This window comes from Protopterus annectens, chromosome 7.part0 (genome assembly GCF_019279795.1).
Source record: "Protopterus annectens isolate FY-2018-M chromosome 7.part0, PAN1.0, whole genome shotgun sequence".
NCBI classification, from domain to species: Eukaryota; Metazoa; Chordata; order Ceratodontiformes; family Protopteridae; genus Protopterus; species Protopterus annectens.
In genome coordinates, this window is record NC_056739.1 from 1206138031 (window position 1) to 1206155155 (window position 17125).

General features: G+C 43.4%; 1 protein-coding gene across 1 annotated transcript in view; it reads right to left on the reverse strand.

The window, feature by feature from the left end:
• Positions 1-17125, reverse strand: part of IREB2 (iron responsive element binding protein 2) — a 2086845-nt gene that overhangs the window by 1445839 nt on the left and 623881 nt on the right. Inside the window, exon 7 of the mRNA XM_044077824.1 lies at positions 3700-3883. Coding sequence (XP_043933759.1) covers positions 3700-3883 — 184 coding nt within the window. The remainder of the gene's footprint in view (positions 1-3699; positions 3884-17125) is intronic.

A 17125-nucleotide genomic window follows, 5' to 3' on the forward strand; every position in this document is an offset into this window, starting at 1 on the left:
AGTGAGGCCTGATTCCAGAGCTGATCTCCTACCACCATGCATGAGAATAACAAAAAGCAATACAAGGGCCATCCATTTAGAAAATAGTTTTTTTGAAACAGGTTTCCTGAGAACCCAAAAGCAAAAGAAAACAAACAACTGCTGAGACTGTCTGAACCTAACTGCCTGTGAATCAAAGTGCAAAAAATTTTCTCCTTTATTTTTTTTGGGATTGCATAAAAAAAGTAGGCAAATGAATAGATTGGTTCAAGGCCATTTGAAACCACTTTAGGCATAAAAACAAAAAGTCTTCAAGACAAAAAAAACTTAACTCAGCAGCTAGCTGCAGGTTCAAAAGAGGTAAAAGTAAGTTTTTCCAACACAAAATTGAGATCCCCCAGGCAGGTAGAGCTCTCACGCTGGGGTCTGTGTTGTCTGTCTGAATCAATGCAACTGACTACAAGCAAACTGGACTGATAACATTTCCTTACAGTTACACGTGTCTAAAACTCCATTTTTCCACCTAGGTGTGTTTCCCCAGCTGCCCGAGGCATCCGTCGTTAAAAATCTGACTCGGCTTCTCTGACTCGGTCACATCTGACTCCTTGTCTAGGTGACATTCCTTGACCTTCCACAAAAATCCACACAAATGCTGAGTATTATCTGAATATTCCTGTAATGATCTTGGCAGTATGCAGGTCCAAACATTTTTGAGATACCATTTTAGCTTCTCATATGCAGTTTGGCATTGGAAGCACCACCTTATTGCTGTAAGATGCCATGAACTGACCAGCCAGAAGGACTAATGAACAGTCAGCCTGAAGCAGTGAAGGAATTGATGGAAGTAAAGGAAAGGACAGGGAATGATTCCGGGGTCAAAAAGGCCAAGCAGGTCCAACAATTCAGTCTCACACCCAGATTCAGGGAAGTCTGAGAGGGAGAAGCACATTTGACTTGCTCGCTAGACTGATACCCTAGCACCTTAACACTACCATAACATACTGTTAATTGGTGAAGAATACTGTAGATGGTGAAAAGAAAGAATCAGCATGCTTGAGCGAAAGTCACAAAAATCCTCCAAACAAGGATCTATTTGTATCTTCCTTAACCTGAAGAAGGCTATCACTGAGCCAGAACTTTTTGGTGATAAAGCTGGCAGTAGATGATGAAGAGCACTGCAGAGATAAAGTATAAGATAAAAACGCAGCCCGAAACTCCTGCAACTGCTGCTGAACTGGGCCTGAAGGGAACATGAAGATAAGCAGAGTTGAGATCCAGATCCAGTGATCTTTGCTTTGCCCAGGCAGAAGTTGCACCAAACATTTTGAATCTTTTTCCATATGTGTTGAGGATGGGATAAAGAGTGAAGGATAATCAAAATTGGCTTTCTTGGTTTCCTTCCTTTCCTTAGAGTAGAATCCGAGGCCCACCGAGGACAGAGTGGACCTGCTGTATAGCCCCTATTTGAAGTTAGAAGTAAAGAAATTAAAGAAATCTGTTCTCTACCCTTGAGCCCTTTGAAATGCTGGCATGCCTTTGAAAGGAGGCAGTGTGTGTGTGTAAAACTTGTAGTGTAGCCTATAATGTCCAACACCCATTTGTCCTGGGTGACTAGAAACCAATTTTTTTTGCTTGCTTAGTGCCAACCAACTTTCCTCCTGCCAGACAGGAAGGGACAGCTGCGCTCTGGCATGCAGGCTAGCCGCCTGCTTAATAAAAGGACTGCCCTGCCCTCACCTGTAGATTGATTGCTGGAACTCCCACGTCTAGGAGCCTGAAGAACTCTGAGCTCTGCCCCTACCATGTACCATAGATCCCCCCCTAGACTGTGAATCAGAAGAAGTAAGTCCAACCCTAGCAGGCCAGTTCCCTGCTAAACTTAGGGGGGCTGCACCCAAAAAAAATCTTTAACAGTCTGTATAGACTTAGCCTTGTCTGCCCTAGGGCTTTATAAGATTATTCATATATGCCTGCACCTCCCCCCCCCTATCCGCTTAACTGAGCAGGAGGCAAAGAGTCTGAAAGAGTCTGGATTAAGGAAGCCTCAAAACGTCAACAACAACATCCAAAACAGGTATAGCCAAAAGGCCTATGTGTGGGTAAAAAAAAATTCCCTAAGCCTCTCCGAATCTGAGAAATCCTGACCTTCCCATTTAAAATGCCCAAACTTTCCCATTTCTGGCTCCACCCTAGCTCTTATCAGGAGGGGAGATAGAACCCTGATTAAACAGGGGAATACAAAGAGAGTGGTAATCCCTATGCTGCATCTGTTTCCACAAGAAGTCATAATTATTCACTTTTCTGACATCGGAAATATCAATGTGAGATGAAGAACATCTAGCACTACACTGTCTAACTCTGTTTCAGAAACAGTTCTTCAGAAGTCCCATTTTCGGCCAATCTTTCCTTCACTTTAGTCTCCGATTTCTGTTTTTTATCTACTCATCTGAATAGCTTATTTGAAGCTTCTATTTTTCTCCAGCCTTTTGTCATTTGACTTTTTTACATTCCTCCAGTCTCTCACCTAAAAATCTGAGTGCATATGACTTGATTTTCTCCAAATTACTGGAAGCCCTCTCCTATATTAAATCTGAAACTTGAAATCCTTTTTACTGAGCAGCTGCAAGATTTTTCTCACCCAGATCATTTCTACTTTTCTGGATGATTTTCACTTACTGTTGTCATATTTCTTCTTTGCTGTAATTTAGGCAGCGTAATTAATAGCAGAATCACATTTTACTCAAACTGATTACTTTTACCAGCTTTTTCAACATTTTCTGAATTTTCAGACCGGAAGAGCTCTAATCAACCTGCTAACCAGTTAAGCAGCTGTCATGGAATTCCAACTATAGTGTTCTCAAGCCAGTATACTTCTTAGCAATTATACAATGAAACACATAGATCATCTTCCAGTGGGGTACTTAGCTTTACTCTGGAAGCAACAATGAGTCGAAAGACTCATGATGTTTAGTAGTTGCATTGACTACCAATTCATTCTTTCAGGAAATGTGACAAGAAGGGACTAAAGATGGTGTGGATGAGCATCCCACTTGTACCACAGATATCCTCATCTTCAGATGGGAGGGCATAGTGAAGAACTTAAACTTAAAGTTGAGACAGACATCTCTCCTTCTGCTGCAGAAGTCCGACTGCAGCAGTCAACAATATAAAGAACATCTAACAAGCTCATGCTACTATTTGGACAAACTGGCTAAGCTTTAATGATTTTCTGGCTATAAGCTTAATAGCAACCATAAAATAAAATACATACTCATGCACAAGAGCTGCCCATTACAAAAGATGCAGCCATTACCCAAAAAAATATGGGAAATATATCTCCTATTAAATAACCTGGACAGATTTACTTGAAGAAAATTGTATGGCACAGAGAGCTCTTGCAGCCCTAAGACACATCAGTACTGTGAAATTTTGTTTATAAGATTTAATTTTACTTGTCAAAATTGACAGTTTAGAATCACACAGTTCTGTTTCACAATAAATCAGTTCAAATGTAACAAGATGCTATATACAGGTCACATGCAAACCACTGTGTCACGTATGTCAATATACTATTTTGTAAAATGTGGCTATTTGGCAAATTATTTTCTGGATATAACAGCTTACTGAATGCATTTACATTAATCTTTCTTGGTTAATACTACAATACCCATATCAATTAGTTTAAACTCTTACCCTGTGACTTTTAGACAATCTACTCACCCCAGCCCAAAATTCCAAGACCATTTACCATGGTCATGTGTGAATCTGTGCCCACAACACTGTCTGGAAACACAAATGTATCCTTCTCAAACACAACTCTGGACAAATATTCCAGGTTCACCTGGTATGCCACCTGGTCTCCTGGAGGAATGATCTGTACATTCTTGAAGGCGTGACTGCACCACTGGAGGGAAAAAAAAAACAGTACATGAACATTCTGACAACTGAAACAAAAAGTACAGTTTTGTACCTACCATAAATGTAGATGTTCGAGTGCTCATACAGCTGCAGTCATTACAGATGGGTTATTCCTGCCGTCAGGCGGGTCCTCTGTCGGCCGAATTCCATAGTCTAGGTCCGGCGTCGGTTGTCGTCGCTTCTTTCCTGACGTCAGTGCGGCAGGGGTATACAAGAGGCAGCCGACGCCATTTTCTTCAGTTTTTCGTGCCCCCAGAAGGAAGGCAAAACATAATGTTATGCAAACATGCAATATAGATAAATCAAAAAACAGTAGTTGCAAGCAAATACACCATAAAAGAATACAACAAATAGGTTGTATGATAAAGGTGCTTGTCATAAGGCCTGTCCTAAGAGGGGACGGAGGGGGGGTAACCTGGACTGCAGCTGTATGAGCACTCGAACATCTACATTTATGGTAGGTACAAAACTGTTCTATATTCATCGTGCATACAGCTGCAGTCATTACAGATGGGAAGAATCCCAAAGCTAAGTAAGGGTGGTAGGCACTAAGTGGAACTAGGAGGAGCGAGGATGCCCTGCAGGACTGCTGTAGCAAAGCCCGCTCTAGATTTAGAGTATAGTGGAAGGTGGTAGTGCTTGGAGAAAGTGTGCACTGAACTCCAAGTAGCTGCTTCCAAAATGTCCTTGGTAGGGACCCCCCTGAGGAAAGCTGCAGAGGTAGCTGTGGCCCTAGTGGAGTGGGATCTGATGCATGCAGGCACAGTTTTTCCATGAAATGAGTAACAAAAGCGTATGCAGTGGGCTATCCATTTTGAAATTGTCTGTTTGGAAATAGCCTTTCCTTGAGCACCTGTAGCATAGGACACAATGAGTTGCTCAGATTTCCTGAATGGCTTTGTTCTGTCCAAATAATAACAAAGTTGTCTGTGAATGTCCAAGGAATGTAGTAGTCTTTCCCCTTTGTTTTGTGGATTTGGATAAAAGGTAGGTAAGTGGATAGTCTGATTCAAAGCTACACTGGATACAACCTTTGGCATAAAAGTAGGGTTGGTTCGTAAGGAAACTTTGTCCTGATGGAAAATGATGAATGGTTGCACAGCCATGAGGGCCTGTAGCTCTGAAACCCTGCGTGCTGAGGTGATAGCCAGAAGAAAGGCTGTTTTCCATGGCAAGTATTGTAGTTCTGTTGAAGAAGCTGGCTCAAAGGGGGGAAGGGTCAGTTTTTCCAATACGAAGTTGAGGTCCCAAGCTGGGACTGGTGGCTTCCTTGAAGGTTTTATATTTTTTGCCCCTCTGAGGAACTGCCTTAAGAGAGGATGTGAGAATAAAGGAGGATCTGTGTTGTATTGTGCAGAAATGGCTGAAGCGTGGATCTTAATGGAGGAGAAGAAAAGTCCACTGTTTAACATCTCAGCTAGGTACTGTAAAATCTGAGGTATATTTATTACCCAAGGATTCTGGCCCTTTTCTTGATTCCAGGCACAAAATCGTTTCCATTTGGTGGAGTATGCTTTTCTAGTAGAAGGTCTTCTGGCCTCCAAGATGACATCCTGCACCTCCTTCATAGGTTCATAGGTTCATACTAGGCTATCTGCCCAAGGGCATTGCAGCCTAGCCCATAAGCCTATTTTGCTGTTATGTGTTCCGCCACCCCTTTAGTTGAATAAAAACTATGCCTATCATTTTGCTGTGCCTCTGTCAAGCAGTGACACTGAAGTAATCCGGTGCTCTGCCTCACATGTGGGATTTTTTTGTTCAGCATAGGGAGGGAGTCTCTGGGTGATGAATCTGTCCAGCACACGTTCTATTATACCCGTGTCCAAGGTTAAGTCTCCCACCCTTGTGGTTCTGAGGGATCTAGATTTTTGAGGTGAAGCATATTCATCAAATCTGGGTTTGACATGGCCTTATATGTCAGGCACAGGTCACCCGGTCTAAAGCGGTATGAGACTGAATAGAGCTGGAGTTCTTTGACATATTTTTTTGGTGAGGACTTTTGGGGCCTTTCAAGCTGCAGCAGGTGTCTGGTCAGATACATTCACTGTACTCAATCATAGGTCTAATGAGTGAGGAGTACAGGGGGACGATGACCTCCCTTGATCTAGATGTGAATCCCTTCATGATCAGGTGGGCGATATAGAAGGTTTTCCTAACTACTTTCTGCTGCTTGGAGAAGAGAGCTTGTTGGGGAATTAAGGAATTCTCCATGCAGCTAGCTTTAGGGTTTTTAGCTGGCTGTGAAGGGTTTTGTAGTTGTGCTGGGACAACAGAAGAGGAACTAGCGGTAGGATCCATGGTGGGGAATGTGTCAGGCTTTTCAGGAGCGGATACCAGTGTTGTCTTGGCCAGTCTGGAGCAATGAGAATCATTTGCGGCCTCTCTGCTCTGGCTTTTAATAGAACTTTAGTCAGTAGAGGAAGAGGCGGGAAGGCATAAACTGTCAATGTTGTCCAATTGAAAGAGAGTGCGTCCACTTTCCAGGTCTGTGGATGATAGGTCCTTGAACAAAATTTTTTCAACTGGTAATTTCTGTGGGTAGCAAATAGATCTATGTCTGGCTGTCCCCATGCCTGAGTTATCTTTGTGAAAACTTGAGGATGCAACTTCCATTCATGTGGATCTGTCATATTTCTGCTTAGGTTGTCTGCCAGTGTGTTTTCCTTCCCTGGCAGGAATTGTGCCTGTAGTTGAATTTGCAATTCCAGTGCTGTGTTCCATAGGTTCATGGCTTGCCTGCACAGGGGGTTATGAATGAGTTGTCCCCTGTTTGTTTATGTACCACATCACTGTGGTGTTGTCTGTCCTTATCAATAACTGGCCTGGATGCAGTAGTTCTTTGAAGGTCATAAGAGCATTTTGCACGGCTAGCATCTCCTTTTGGTTGATGTGTAGGTGCTTCTCTTTATGGGACCATTTTCCCTGAATGCACTGATCTGTCATGTGTGCTCCCCAGGTGTAGTCTGAGGCGTCTGTTGTGATGATTTGAGTTGCTTGATGTACACAGAAAGGGAGACCTGTGTTTCTTTGGCATGCTTGAGCCCACCACAAAAATTCCTTTTGAAGGCATGGAATGAGTGGTATAATTGTTTCCAAGCTGTGGCTGTGCTGAGACCATAAGTTTTTTAGGTACCATTGAAGTTTCCTCATATGCAGCTTTGCACATGGGATTAGTAGGATGCAAAATGCCATGAATCCCAGAGCCTGCAGGACTTTCCTTGCAGTTAGCCTGGTGAAAGTTGCCATTTTGCTGAAGTATTGAGACAGTTGCCCTTGTTTGTTTGGCGTTAGGTAGGCCATCTGGGTGGTTGTATTCAAGCTGGCACCCAGGAAAATTATCTGTTGAGAAGGTATTAGTTTTGATTTCTTTTTGTTCACTGTGTATCCCAGGAAGTTTAACAGTTTTATTACAAACGCCAGATGCTGCAATAGTATGTCCTTGCTGTCCACTTGGGTCAGGCAGTCGTCCAGATATGGGTAGATTTGTATTCCTTGTAGTCTGCAGAAGGCGATTACTGATGCCAGGCATTTCGTAAACACTCTGGGCGCAGTAGATAAGCCAAAGGGCAATGCAGAGAATTGGTAATGGGTTGAACCTGCAAGAAATCTGAGGTATCTTCTGCAATCTTGTCTGATAGGGACATGCAGGTATGCCTCCTTGAGGTCCAATGTTACCAGCCAAGACTCCTTGCCCAGCATGGGAAGAAGCTACTGTAATGTGAGCATCTTGAATTTTGGCACCTGTAGATATGTGTTTAGGATGGACAGGTCTAAAATAGATCTCCAATCTTTGTCTTTCCTTGGTACCAAGAATAGTCTGGAATAAAAACCTTGACCTTGTTCTTTTGCAGGTACCTCTTGAATCGCTTTCATATCCATGAGAGCGGAAATTTGTCTTTGTGCCTCTGCCCTTTGATTTTGTGGCAGGTTTGGCATGCCTCTCATTTTTGGAAGGGTGTGAAAGTGGAACCTGTAGCCTTTGTCTATAATGTCCAGAATCCATTTGTCTTTTGTAACAATATGCCAATTTTTTGAAAATAATGCCAGTTTTCCACCCAAAGGTGCTGCCATTAAAGCTTTGCTCGGCAGGTATAGGGGGAAGTCATTGTGTCCGTTTTCTAAATGACTGTGATCTATCTTCTCCACCTCTTGGGGTTGGTGCTTGCCACTGTCTTGCTCTGTAAGATCCTTGAGGTTGCCCTCTACCCCTTGGGCGGCTGTATCTGCCCCTTTGAGGTCTGTCCGTGGCTGGAAAGGACCAATTTTTTGAAGGCCAGTTTCTGCTGAAGCGTGGAGATTGTACCTGCAGGAAATCTTTAACTGTTTGCATTGATTTTGCTTTTTCCTCCATTTTCTTTAGTACCTCCCCTCAGCTTTAACACCAAACAATACATCTTTTTGAAGTGGTGCATCTAATAATTTTGCTTTGACATGATCTGGTAAGGTTTGCTCTTTGAGCCAAGCATGTCTACGTATAACGGACCCTGTAACAGCAGCTCTACATGAGGCCTCTAAAGCATCAAAACCACACTGCAAGGTGTGTTTACCCACTTGCTCTGCACCATGCAACAAATCCTGCAACTCTTTCAAATCTGGTTGTTCTGGTTGTGTCATTTTGTTTTTCAACTGAGATAACAAAAACTGTTGGTACTTTAACATATGGAATTGACAGTTTAATGCCCTCATGGTTAAAGTGACCGAGGTATACACCTTTTTCCCCCACCTTTCTAATGCTCTGGAATCTCTTTCTGAAGATAATGGGTTTTTAGCAGTAGAGGCCTTAATTCCCTTGGGACCCTGTGAAATAGTTTCTGGGTCAGCAATATGGCTTTTATAAAGGAACTGGTGAGAATCAGGAACCCGGTAATACCTGTCTGGTTTAACAGGAGCTGGAGGTAAAGAAACTGGATTAAGGCTGGCTTCTGTGTACACATCATCCAAAATATCTAAAACAGGAGGGACAGCCAGGGGCCTATGCTGGGGGAGCAGTAGAAATTCCCTGAGCCTTTTCTTGGAATCCGAGTAATCTTGGCCTTCCCAGTGAAAGTGTTCCCTCAATGTATGCAGGGTTTCCCCAAAAGAGTAGTCCTCAGGGGGGGAGACTGAGGGAATAGACTCCTCAGCGTCAGAGTCTTCGAAAGGGGAATAGGCGTAATCCTGGTCCTCAGAGTGTTCTGAGGTAATAGAAGCCTGGTCTGAGGAAGGGTAGTTTTCCTCTAATCTGGGTCTTTTGTCGGGGGGGGGGGGTTGAGAACCCCTGATAAGAGTAATCAAATCCTCAGCCATTTGAAGCATCTGTTTTTTAGGCATGGGGCCTTGAGAGGAGGTCTGTGGAGCCTGTTTTTTAGTTTCATGGCTGCTTTAGATTTAGTGAAAGATTTAATAGAGAAGGTGGAAGGCCTGAAGACGCCTTCAGAAATAGCAGGCCTGACTAAATTCTCAGTTTCCCCGCCAAGAGTGGTGTCGGTATCTGCAGTAGGAATGGGGACCGAGGAGCCTGCGACCTCGGGTACTGAAGTCACTGGTAATGTAGTTTCATCGGTACTCAGGGGCTGCGTAGGTGCCTCGCTGAGATCCGGAGAACTGGTAGTCGGCCTAAGCGTGGTCTCAGTACTCAGTGCGGACCTCGGATGTCGGTCCTTAACTTTGCGTCTTTTGCTCAAAACTGGAGTCTGAGTATCCGACGACATGATATAATTACATTTTTTGCCAAAATAATGAAGGGCGAACTCCGCCCGATGCTTAATAGTGTGCTTGTTGAATCTAGCACAAAAACGGCAGGCCGAGACGTCGTGGTCTGGGCCTAAGCAAGGTATACAGAAAGAGTGGAAATCCTTATGCGGTATTTGCTTCCCACAAGAAATGCAATTATTAACTTTGTCTGACATTGGTCTGAGGCAAGAAAAGTTTCCCCAACGAGGTACTTAGCTTTAAAGAAGACTTCGGCTGAAATACTTTCGTAAATCTCAGGAGCTGGCCGACCGGCACTTGCGAACTGCTTCTGCTTCGGGCACCGCGCGGCAAGAAAGACTGAAGAAAATGGTGTCGGCTGCCTCTTTTATACTCCTGCCGCACTGACGTCAGGGAAGAAGCGACGACAACCGACGCCGGACCTAAACTTTGGAATTCGGCCAACCGAGGACCCGCCTGATGGCAGGATAACCCATCTGTAATGATTGCAGCTGTATGCACAATGAACATCTGAAGAAATGAACATAGATTATTACATTAAGAGATGAAGAAGTTCAGTATTGTACTCCAGTGGCTTCATCTTTTTTGTAGAGGAAGAATCCTACAGAAGCCATCAGTACTATTCAATTTACTACTCCACCTGCCATGGTCATATATTTTAATAATTGTTCTACGTTTATAAATTATTTAACAGGTAGGGAAAAAGACTCCAAGGAAATAGGGTGAGTGTATTCACATCAGCAATGACAAAACATAGTGATAAGGTTGCTTTTTTTTGCTTTGAATCTGCAGAGATAATGAAACAAAAGTTACGTACTTACCCACACCAATAACCATATCCACCCACTTGAACTAGTAGAAAGTAGTCTCCAGTTCACTCTCTTAAATGACATTGTGAAACAATACCTTTTATGACAACAGCCCTGAAAGCAGCCCTAGACCTCAAGATCAGGTGCAACGTATAGCTCTTTGAGAAATAGAAGCACATGCCACAGCAGCACACTCATAATCAATTAAAGCATTTTTGAAAAAGGCCTGGAAAGCAGCCACTATTACAACAGAATGCCCTTTTGGTTTGCCATTATAAATATTTATTATATTTCACAAAACAAGAGAAAATACACTCAGAAAGCCACATACACATGGTTAAGACAGACTTCAGACACTTTTAAACCAAGTCAGTTAGCATACCACTTGTGTCCCAATTTAGGCTCCAATTTTTGCTTCATTCCTCCTAAAATTTGTTATTTTGTTGTACAACAGGTGATCACTACAGTAACCAAGTTGTGCTAAGCTTTACAATTACAGACTTTACTCTCAGTATATGCTTGTTGCATATGCTCTGTTAGTTTACCAGTTTCCAAACTGAACAGTATGAGCTTTTTTTTTTTTTCCCCTGTTTAAGACAGGGCATTTAACCTTAATTATTTCTGGCATCATTTTGGATTCTTGACATAAATGGAGATCAAGTCACCAGCACAAGCATGGGAGACAAAAATGATCATATCTTCCGATATTCTTAGCTGTAATGCAACAAGTAACCCCCCCTTAATTGAAGTACCATGGAAAAGAAAGGATACATTAACTCACTGGTTCAGATTTGTTTCTGTGGCTACATTTAGCATAAAAAAAACTGATCAGTCTACAATAACAGTGTCTTTGTTGAAAATGAGACAATGGCTTAGAAGAAAGTACCTGCAGATTACAGAAGTGACAGCTATCAGAAAAATATATTACCATGTCAGCAGTTTTAACCTTATCTTGGAAGATGGCTCAAGGAGAGATGAAGTTAATTTATCTAACATGAAATTAGGATACTGTGGAGAAACTGGTTCTTTAAAAGGAGGTATTGGCAATAAAGTACTACTCAAAAAGGTACTAGAAATGTAGAGAAACTGAAGTTGTATGATTTAGTCATTGCTGAAAATTGGATAAAGCTGCCAAATGTACTCTTGACAGGAAAGTAACTCAGTCTGTTACAAAAGCCTGAGAAAAAACACTCTAATCTGCCAGAACTGGAGTAAATAGCAGCTCTCTCACTAAGGAGTTGATAATAGATCATTCCTGGATCACAGTATCACATGATGCCTTTTCTTTCTGAGGGAGTAGGTAGAAAATGTTGCTGTACATGGAGTTGGTCAAGGAGGGGAAACAAGTTGCAGCAAAGCTTGCTCCAGTGGTTGACGACAGGCTTGTTACAGAAAGACCGAGGGATCATTCATGAGATTTCAACTAACAGCTGAGCCTTTCTAAGCATGGCGAGTCTATTGCTGTAAGAAAGTGGAAGTCAGTATTGCCCACTTCCACAGCCTCATTGCTTCTCACAAAGGGGGAACAAATCAGTATCATATCCCTGCCATGTTATCTGAGAGGATGGCAATCACTCCCAGTGAAGACAGTCCTATAAAGTGTGAAACACAAGGACGACTACGGCCATCTCCAGAAAATGTATGTGCAAAGTAGTCCCATACTATGACCTGGTCCCTTGAACTCTCTGTCCTAAGCAATGCTCTTACTCACCACAGGGCATCAGCAATTAATGTGCTTCTCCTCCGACCTGAATATGATCTCCCCATTATTTCACGACTTTCTTCTCACAATACTACCTTAGTAACTGAAAATAAAATACTAACATTAATACCACCGTATAACCCTACAGACAACAAAATGGCTTGGTGTACCTGCCAGGGCCTCTCTTCTTAATTCTCTCATTTTCAAGATGCTACATGAACCACCACTTTATAGAGACCATCTTGTACATTATGCAACCAGAAGCCATTTAACCGGTAAGGCCTCCTTTAATATAACAAAAATGACAACAAATGAATTAACACTACAAACTATAGGACATTCCCTTTAAATAACAAATGTTTTAGACAATTAATGATGTCACTTCCTTAATTGCATACCTATCTATACTTTCATCTTCCGTAACAAAATCATGACAGATTAAAACATTATATAAATAATTTAATAATTTAATGCTTTAACAACAATTTAATTTAATAATTTAATGCTTCAAAAACAGGTTTCAGTGATGTCATGCAATTTAAGCCAGGTTGTACCTTGGCTTATAAGATCCAACGCGACTCTAAAGGTTCATTAAAAGTTTTTATATCCCTGCCTCATTGATTACTTTTAATAAGAGATAGCACTTGAAACAGTGTTCTACATCAAATTCATCTAAATGTTCTGCCGATGCACATTTAAGTTCATAGGTTCATAGGTTTATACTAGGCTATCTGCCCTAGGGCATTTATAAGCCTAGCCCATAGTTATGTGGCTTTCGCCACTCCTTTAGTTTGAAGAAAACTATGCCTATTATTTTGCTGTGCCTCTGTCAAGCAGTGACACTGAAGTAATCCCTGGGGTATATCTGCGATCTCCCATCCATTGGTCAAGATTCCTCTTGAACAAGGCCAGCGAGGTGCTCTGCCTCACATGTACCGGGATTTTGTTCCACAGCATAGGGAGTCTCTGGGTGATGAATCTGTCCCTCCAGCACGTTCTATTAATAACCGTGTCAAGGGTTTAAGTCTCCCGCCCTTGTGGTTCTGAGGGATCTAGATTTTTTGAGGTGAAGCATATTCATCAAATCTGGGTTTGACATGGCCTTGTATGTCAGGCACAGGTCACCTCTGAGCAAGCGGTATGCGACTGAATAAGCTGGAGTTCTTTCAGTTGGGCAGCATAAGACATTTTTGAGACCCTTTATCCTTTTGGTGAGGAACTTTTGGGGCCTTTCCAGCTGCTGCAGGTGTCGGGTCAGATACATTCTGAATGGGGCATTGTACTCAATCATAGGTCTAATGAGTGATGAGTACAGGGGGACGATGACCTCCCTTGATCTAGATGTGAATCCCTTCATGATCAGGTGGGCAATGTAGAAGGTCTTCCTAACTACTTTAGCAACGTGAGTGTCAAACGAAAGGTTACTGTCAACCTGGGTCCCCAGATCCCTGATAACTTCTTCTGTGCTCAGTGGATTGCCACCTATATGGTAGCTAGGGGTAACCTTGTTTTTCCCGAAGGGTATGACTATGCATTTCTTGGCGTTTAACTTAAGGCCATGGCTCTGGCACCAGTTATCTGTTTCTGTGAGGCCCTTCTGAAAGATATCTGTCTCAGATGTGTTTTCGACTATGGCGCCCAGTTTGCAGTGATCTGCAAACTTTGTCAGCCATAACCCTCCTGTGTTTGCTTGTACTTCAGAGAAGTAGATGCCAAACAAGAGTGGACCCAGGACCGAGCCCTGTGGGACACCACTTGTGACCGGCTTTGAGTCTGCCAGCAACTCTGACCCTGTGGGCTCTGTCACATAGCCAGTTTGCAACCCATCTTGTGATGTATGGGTTTACATTCAAGCTGATGAGTTTTTCGATGATACCTGAGTGGGGTATTGTGTCGAAGGCCTTTGCCAGGTCGAGGTAGGCTGTATGGACTGCCTTACCCTCATCAATGGCCTTGGTGACTGTTTCGAAAAAGTCAACCAAGTTTAAAAGGCATGATCTGCCTTTGACAAAGCCAAACTGGGTTGGATCCAAAGTCTGCAAGTTCCTATGTCTTTATTTATGAGTTCCATTATGATCCTCTCCATGGCTTTGCAGATAAGGCTTGTCAAGCTAATGGGACGGTAATTTCCAGGGTTGGTGGAGGCACCGCCCTTGTGAAGTGGGACCACAGTCGCCGTGCGCCACTCCTTGGGTACGTATCCTGAGGTGAGGCTAAGATTAAACAGCTGTCCTAACTGCGGGTTTAATTCCTCATTGAGTTCGTGGAGTACACAGCCGGGGACACCATCCGGTCCCATGGATGCTGTGTTTTTTGCCTTGGAGAGCAGTTCTCACCTGGGCGTTAGAGATGTTTGGGGGGGCTACAATCCTCTGGTATAGATAGCTCTCCTTTTGGGGGGGAGAAGTTAGCACTGAACCTGTCAGCCAGTATGTTGGCAATGTGTGTAGGTTCAGTAATCTTCACATCATTTTGAACTAATTCTGAGCATATCTGGGAGTTTCCTCCTAGGTTTCTAACATAGCTAAAGAAGGCCTTATGATTGTCTTTTGAGTCCTTGGCGATTTTTCTCTCAAAATTTGCCTTGGATGATTTTATGAGAGCTCTTAGTTTTTTTACTTATAATGATCAAGGGTGTCTTACCTTTCAAGGATTTTGCTCTATCTTGTAGTAGCTTCCTCCTTTTGTTGTAGAGCTTGTTTATGGCTGGGGTCCACCAGACTGGACGCTTGCCTTTGGTACAAAGAGTCTTAGTTTTGTTTGGGATTGCCTGATCCATGCAGTCCTGTAGGTGCTGGTAGAAGGCATTTGTTAGTGATTCAGCGGTTTGAGTAATGTTTACCACCGGCTCAGGGACCTTAAAGGAGACCACACTAGTTTTAGAAGTGTGAAGTCGGCTTTTGAGAAGTTTTTCACTGTGGTCTTTTTATTTCAGGTGGGGCGGGATGAGGACCTCCAGCGAGATTAGTTTATGATCTGATCTCACCAGTGAGGGGTATACTTCCGGTGTTGAACATTGTGGTCCCATGTTCGTGATGATGAGATCAAGTATGTTTTCACCTCTTGTGGGGATGGTGACTAGCTGTTCCATGGCATTTGAGTTTATGAACTCCAGGAACCTTTGGGCTAGAGTGTTTGGGCTTGAGTAGTGTTCCCAGTCTATATTAGGGTAGTTGAAGTCACCTAGTATGATTGTGTTTGGAGATACATTTATCCTCTCTAGTGTTTTCAGGAAGGCCATGTGAGGTTCCTGAGTTTGAGAGGGTGGCCTGTAACATGCTATAAATTGCAGAGCAGTTTTGCCTATGGTTAGTTGCACCTGGATGGTCTCCGATGCATTGTGAGTTGCCACCAACCTTGAGGTGTGGGTGTCCTTTATGAATATGGACACCCCCCCTCCTTTCTTGGTGATGTCCGGATTTTGGGGCCGGAACGCATGATATGAGGTAAAACCTGATAGTGCTGGGGTGCTCTCAGGAGCCTTGAACCAGGTTTCTGTCACAGCACAGACATCGATGTTCTCCATACTGAGAAGGGCCTCGAGTGCGTGCATCTTGAGATTGAGACTTCTGGCATTGAGCAGCATTACCCTTAGTTTTTTTCCTTTTTTGTGTTCTAGGGTGGTAGGTTTAGAATTTGAGCCTTGCCTAAAAAAGGCACTATGGGGGTGGCAAGAGCCTTTGCCAATATCCGGAAGCCCAGGGGTGACAGGTGCAAGCCGTCCCTTGCGAAGCAGCGTGGCTTGTCCAGCATGTCACCCCAGGCAGACAGACATTGGATCCCCTTGGAATGGCACCAGAATTTAAGCCAATTATTAAAGCTGATCATCTTATCACTGTATTGTGGCATCATTCTAGGTGAAAGTAGGATACTGCTCAAGGTCAGGGTCATACCTGCCTGGGCTACATAATCAGAGAGCTCCTCAATGTCTCTTTTCATGTAGTCCAAGGAGGTACGTCTCAGGTCGTTGACACCAGCGTGGACAATGACTGAGTCGTACTTGTACCTGCTGTTGAGAGACCTGAGTGCTTGCGTTATGTGGCGGATTCTAGCGCCCGACAGGCAGCTTACTGTGACCTTCTCCTTACTCAGTCTGGTGAGCGGGACGTCAGTGTGTCTGACTATGGAGTCACCAATGACGAGTGTGTCTGGCATTGTGTTTGGTCTTGGGCTGTGACTGTTTGACACTCTGACTGTGTGGTCTATGTGTTGCATGTGTTGGGTCCTGAGGTGGTAGTTGTTTGGGTGTCTGCTTTGGTGGCCTCTGCTGTTTTGGTAGATTTTTGATCAGAGCCTCCGAGTATGTCTTTGTGTGATTATGTGTATGATTTGAAGTTGTGATGGTACTATGTGTGACTGGGTATGTAGTGTGTGTGGTTACCTTCTCCTCCTGTCTGGTCTTGCCAGTCCTATGTTGAGAGAGCTCAGCCTCCAGTTTGGCCGTATAGTTGCATCTCTCGCATGTATTTGTGTTTTGTGGGTGGAGGAGAGGGTTGTCTGTGTACATGAGGCAATTGTAACATTGCCTCAATATTCCCAGGTTCACCAGCTGAGCAGGAGAGGACACTAGCAACTGATCCCTCGACATGCTAGAAGGAATAGATAAAAAAACTTACAAAAGACTCAGGGGGATGTGGGTTCTAGGCTGGTGGAGTACTATCTATAATAGGAGTGCTTTATCATGGTGAAAGTACTGTAGGAGCAAGTGCTAGGCTTTACAGATAGAGAGTAGTCTACTTGGGAATCGAGTAGAGATGAATTTTTTAGTTATAGGATACGCTGGTTAGATCAGCAGTACAGTTAGAGGAAGGTAGTTTTAAGGGAAAAACTGAAGAGTGGAATTTAGGTAGCCCGAATAGTTTAACCTTGTTAAACCGCCGCTGCTCTTGTGTGCAACAGTGGCAACTCCGCGCTAACGCGTGCTTTATAGCAGGGGGCTGGAAAAAATAGGAAATGACCCAAAATGGCCAACGAATTACTAGTTGCTGTCTCTAACCACTCCTCTGAGGACAAACAAGCAGCTCAG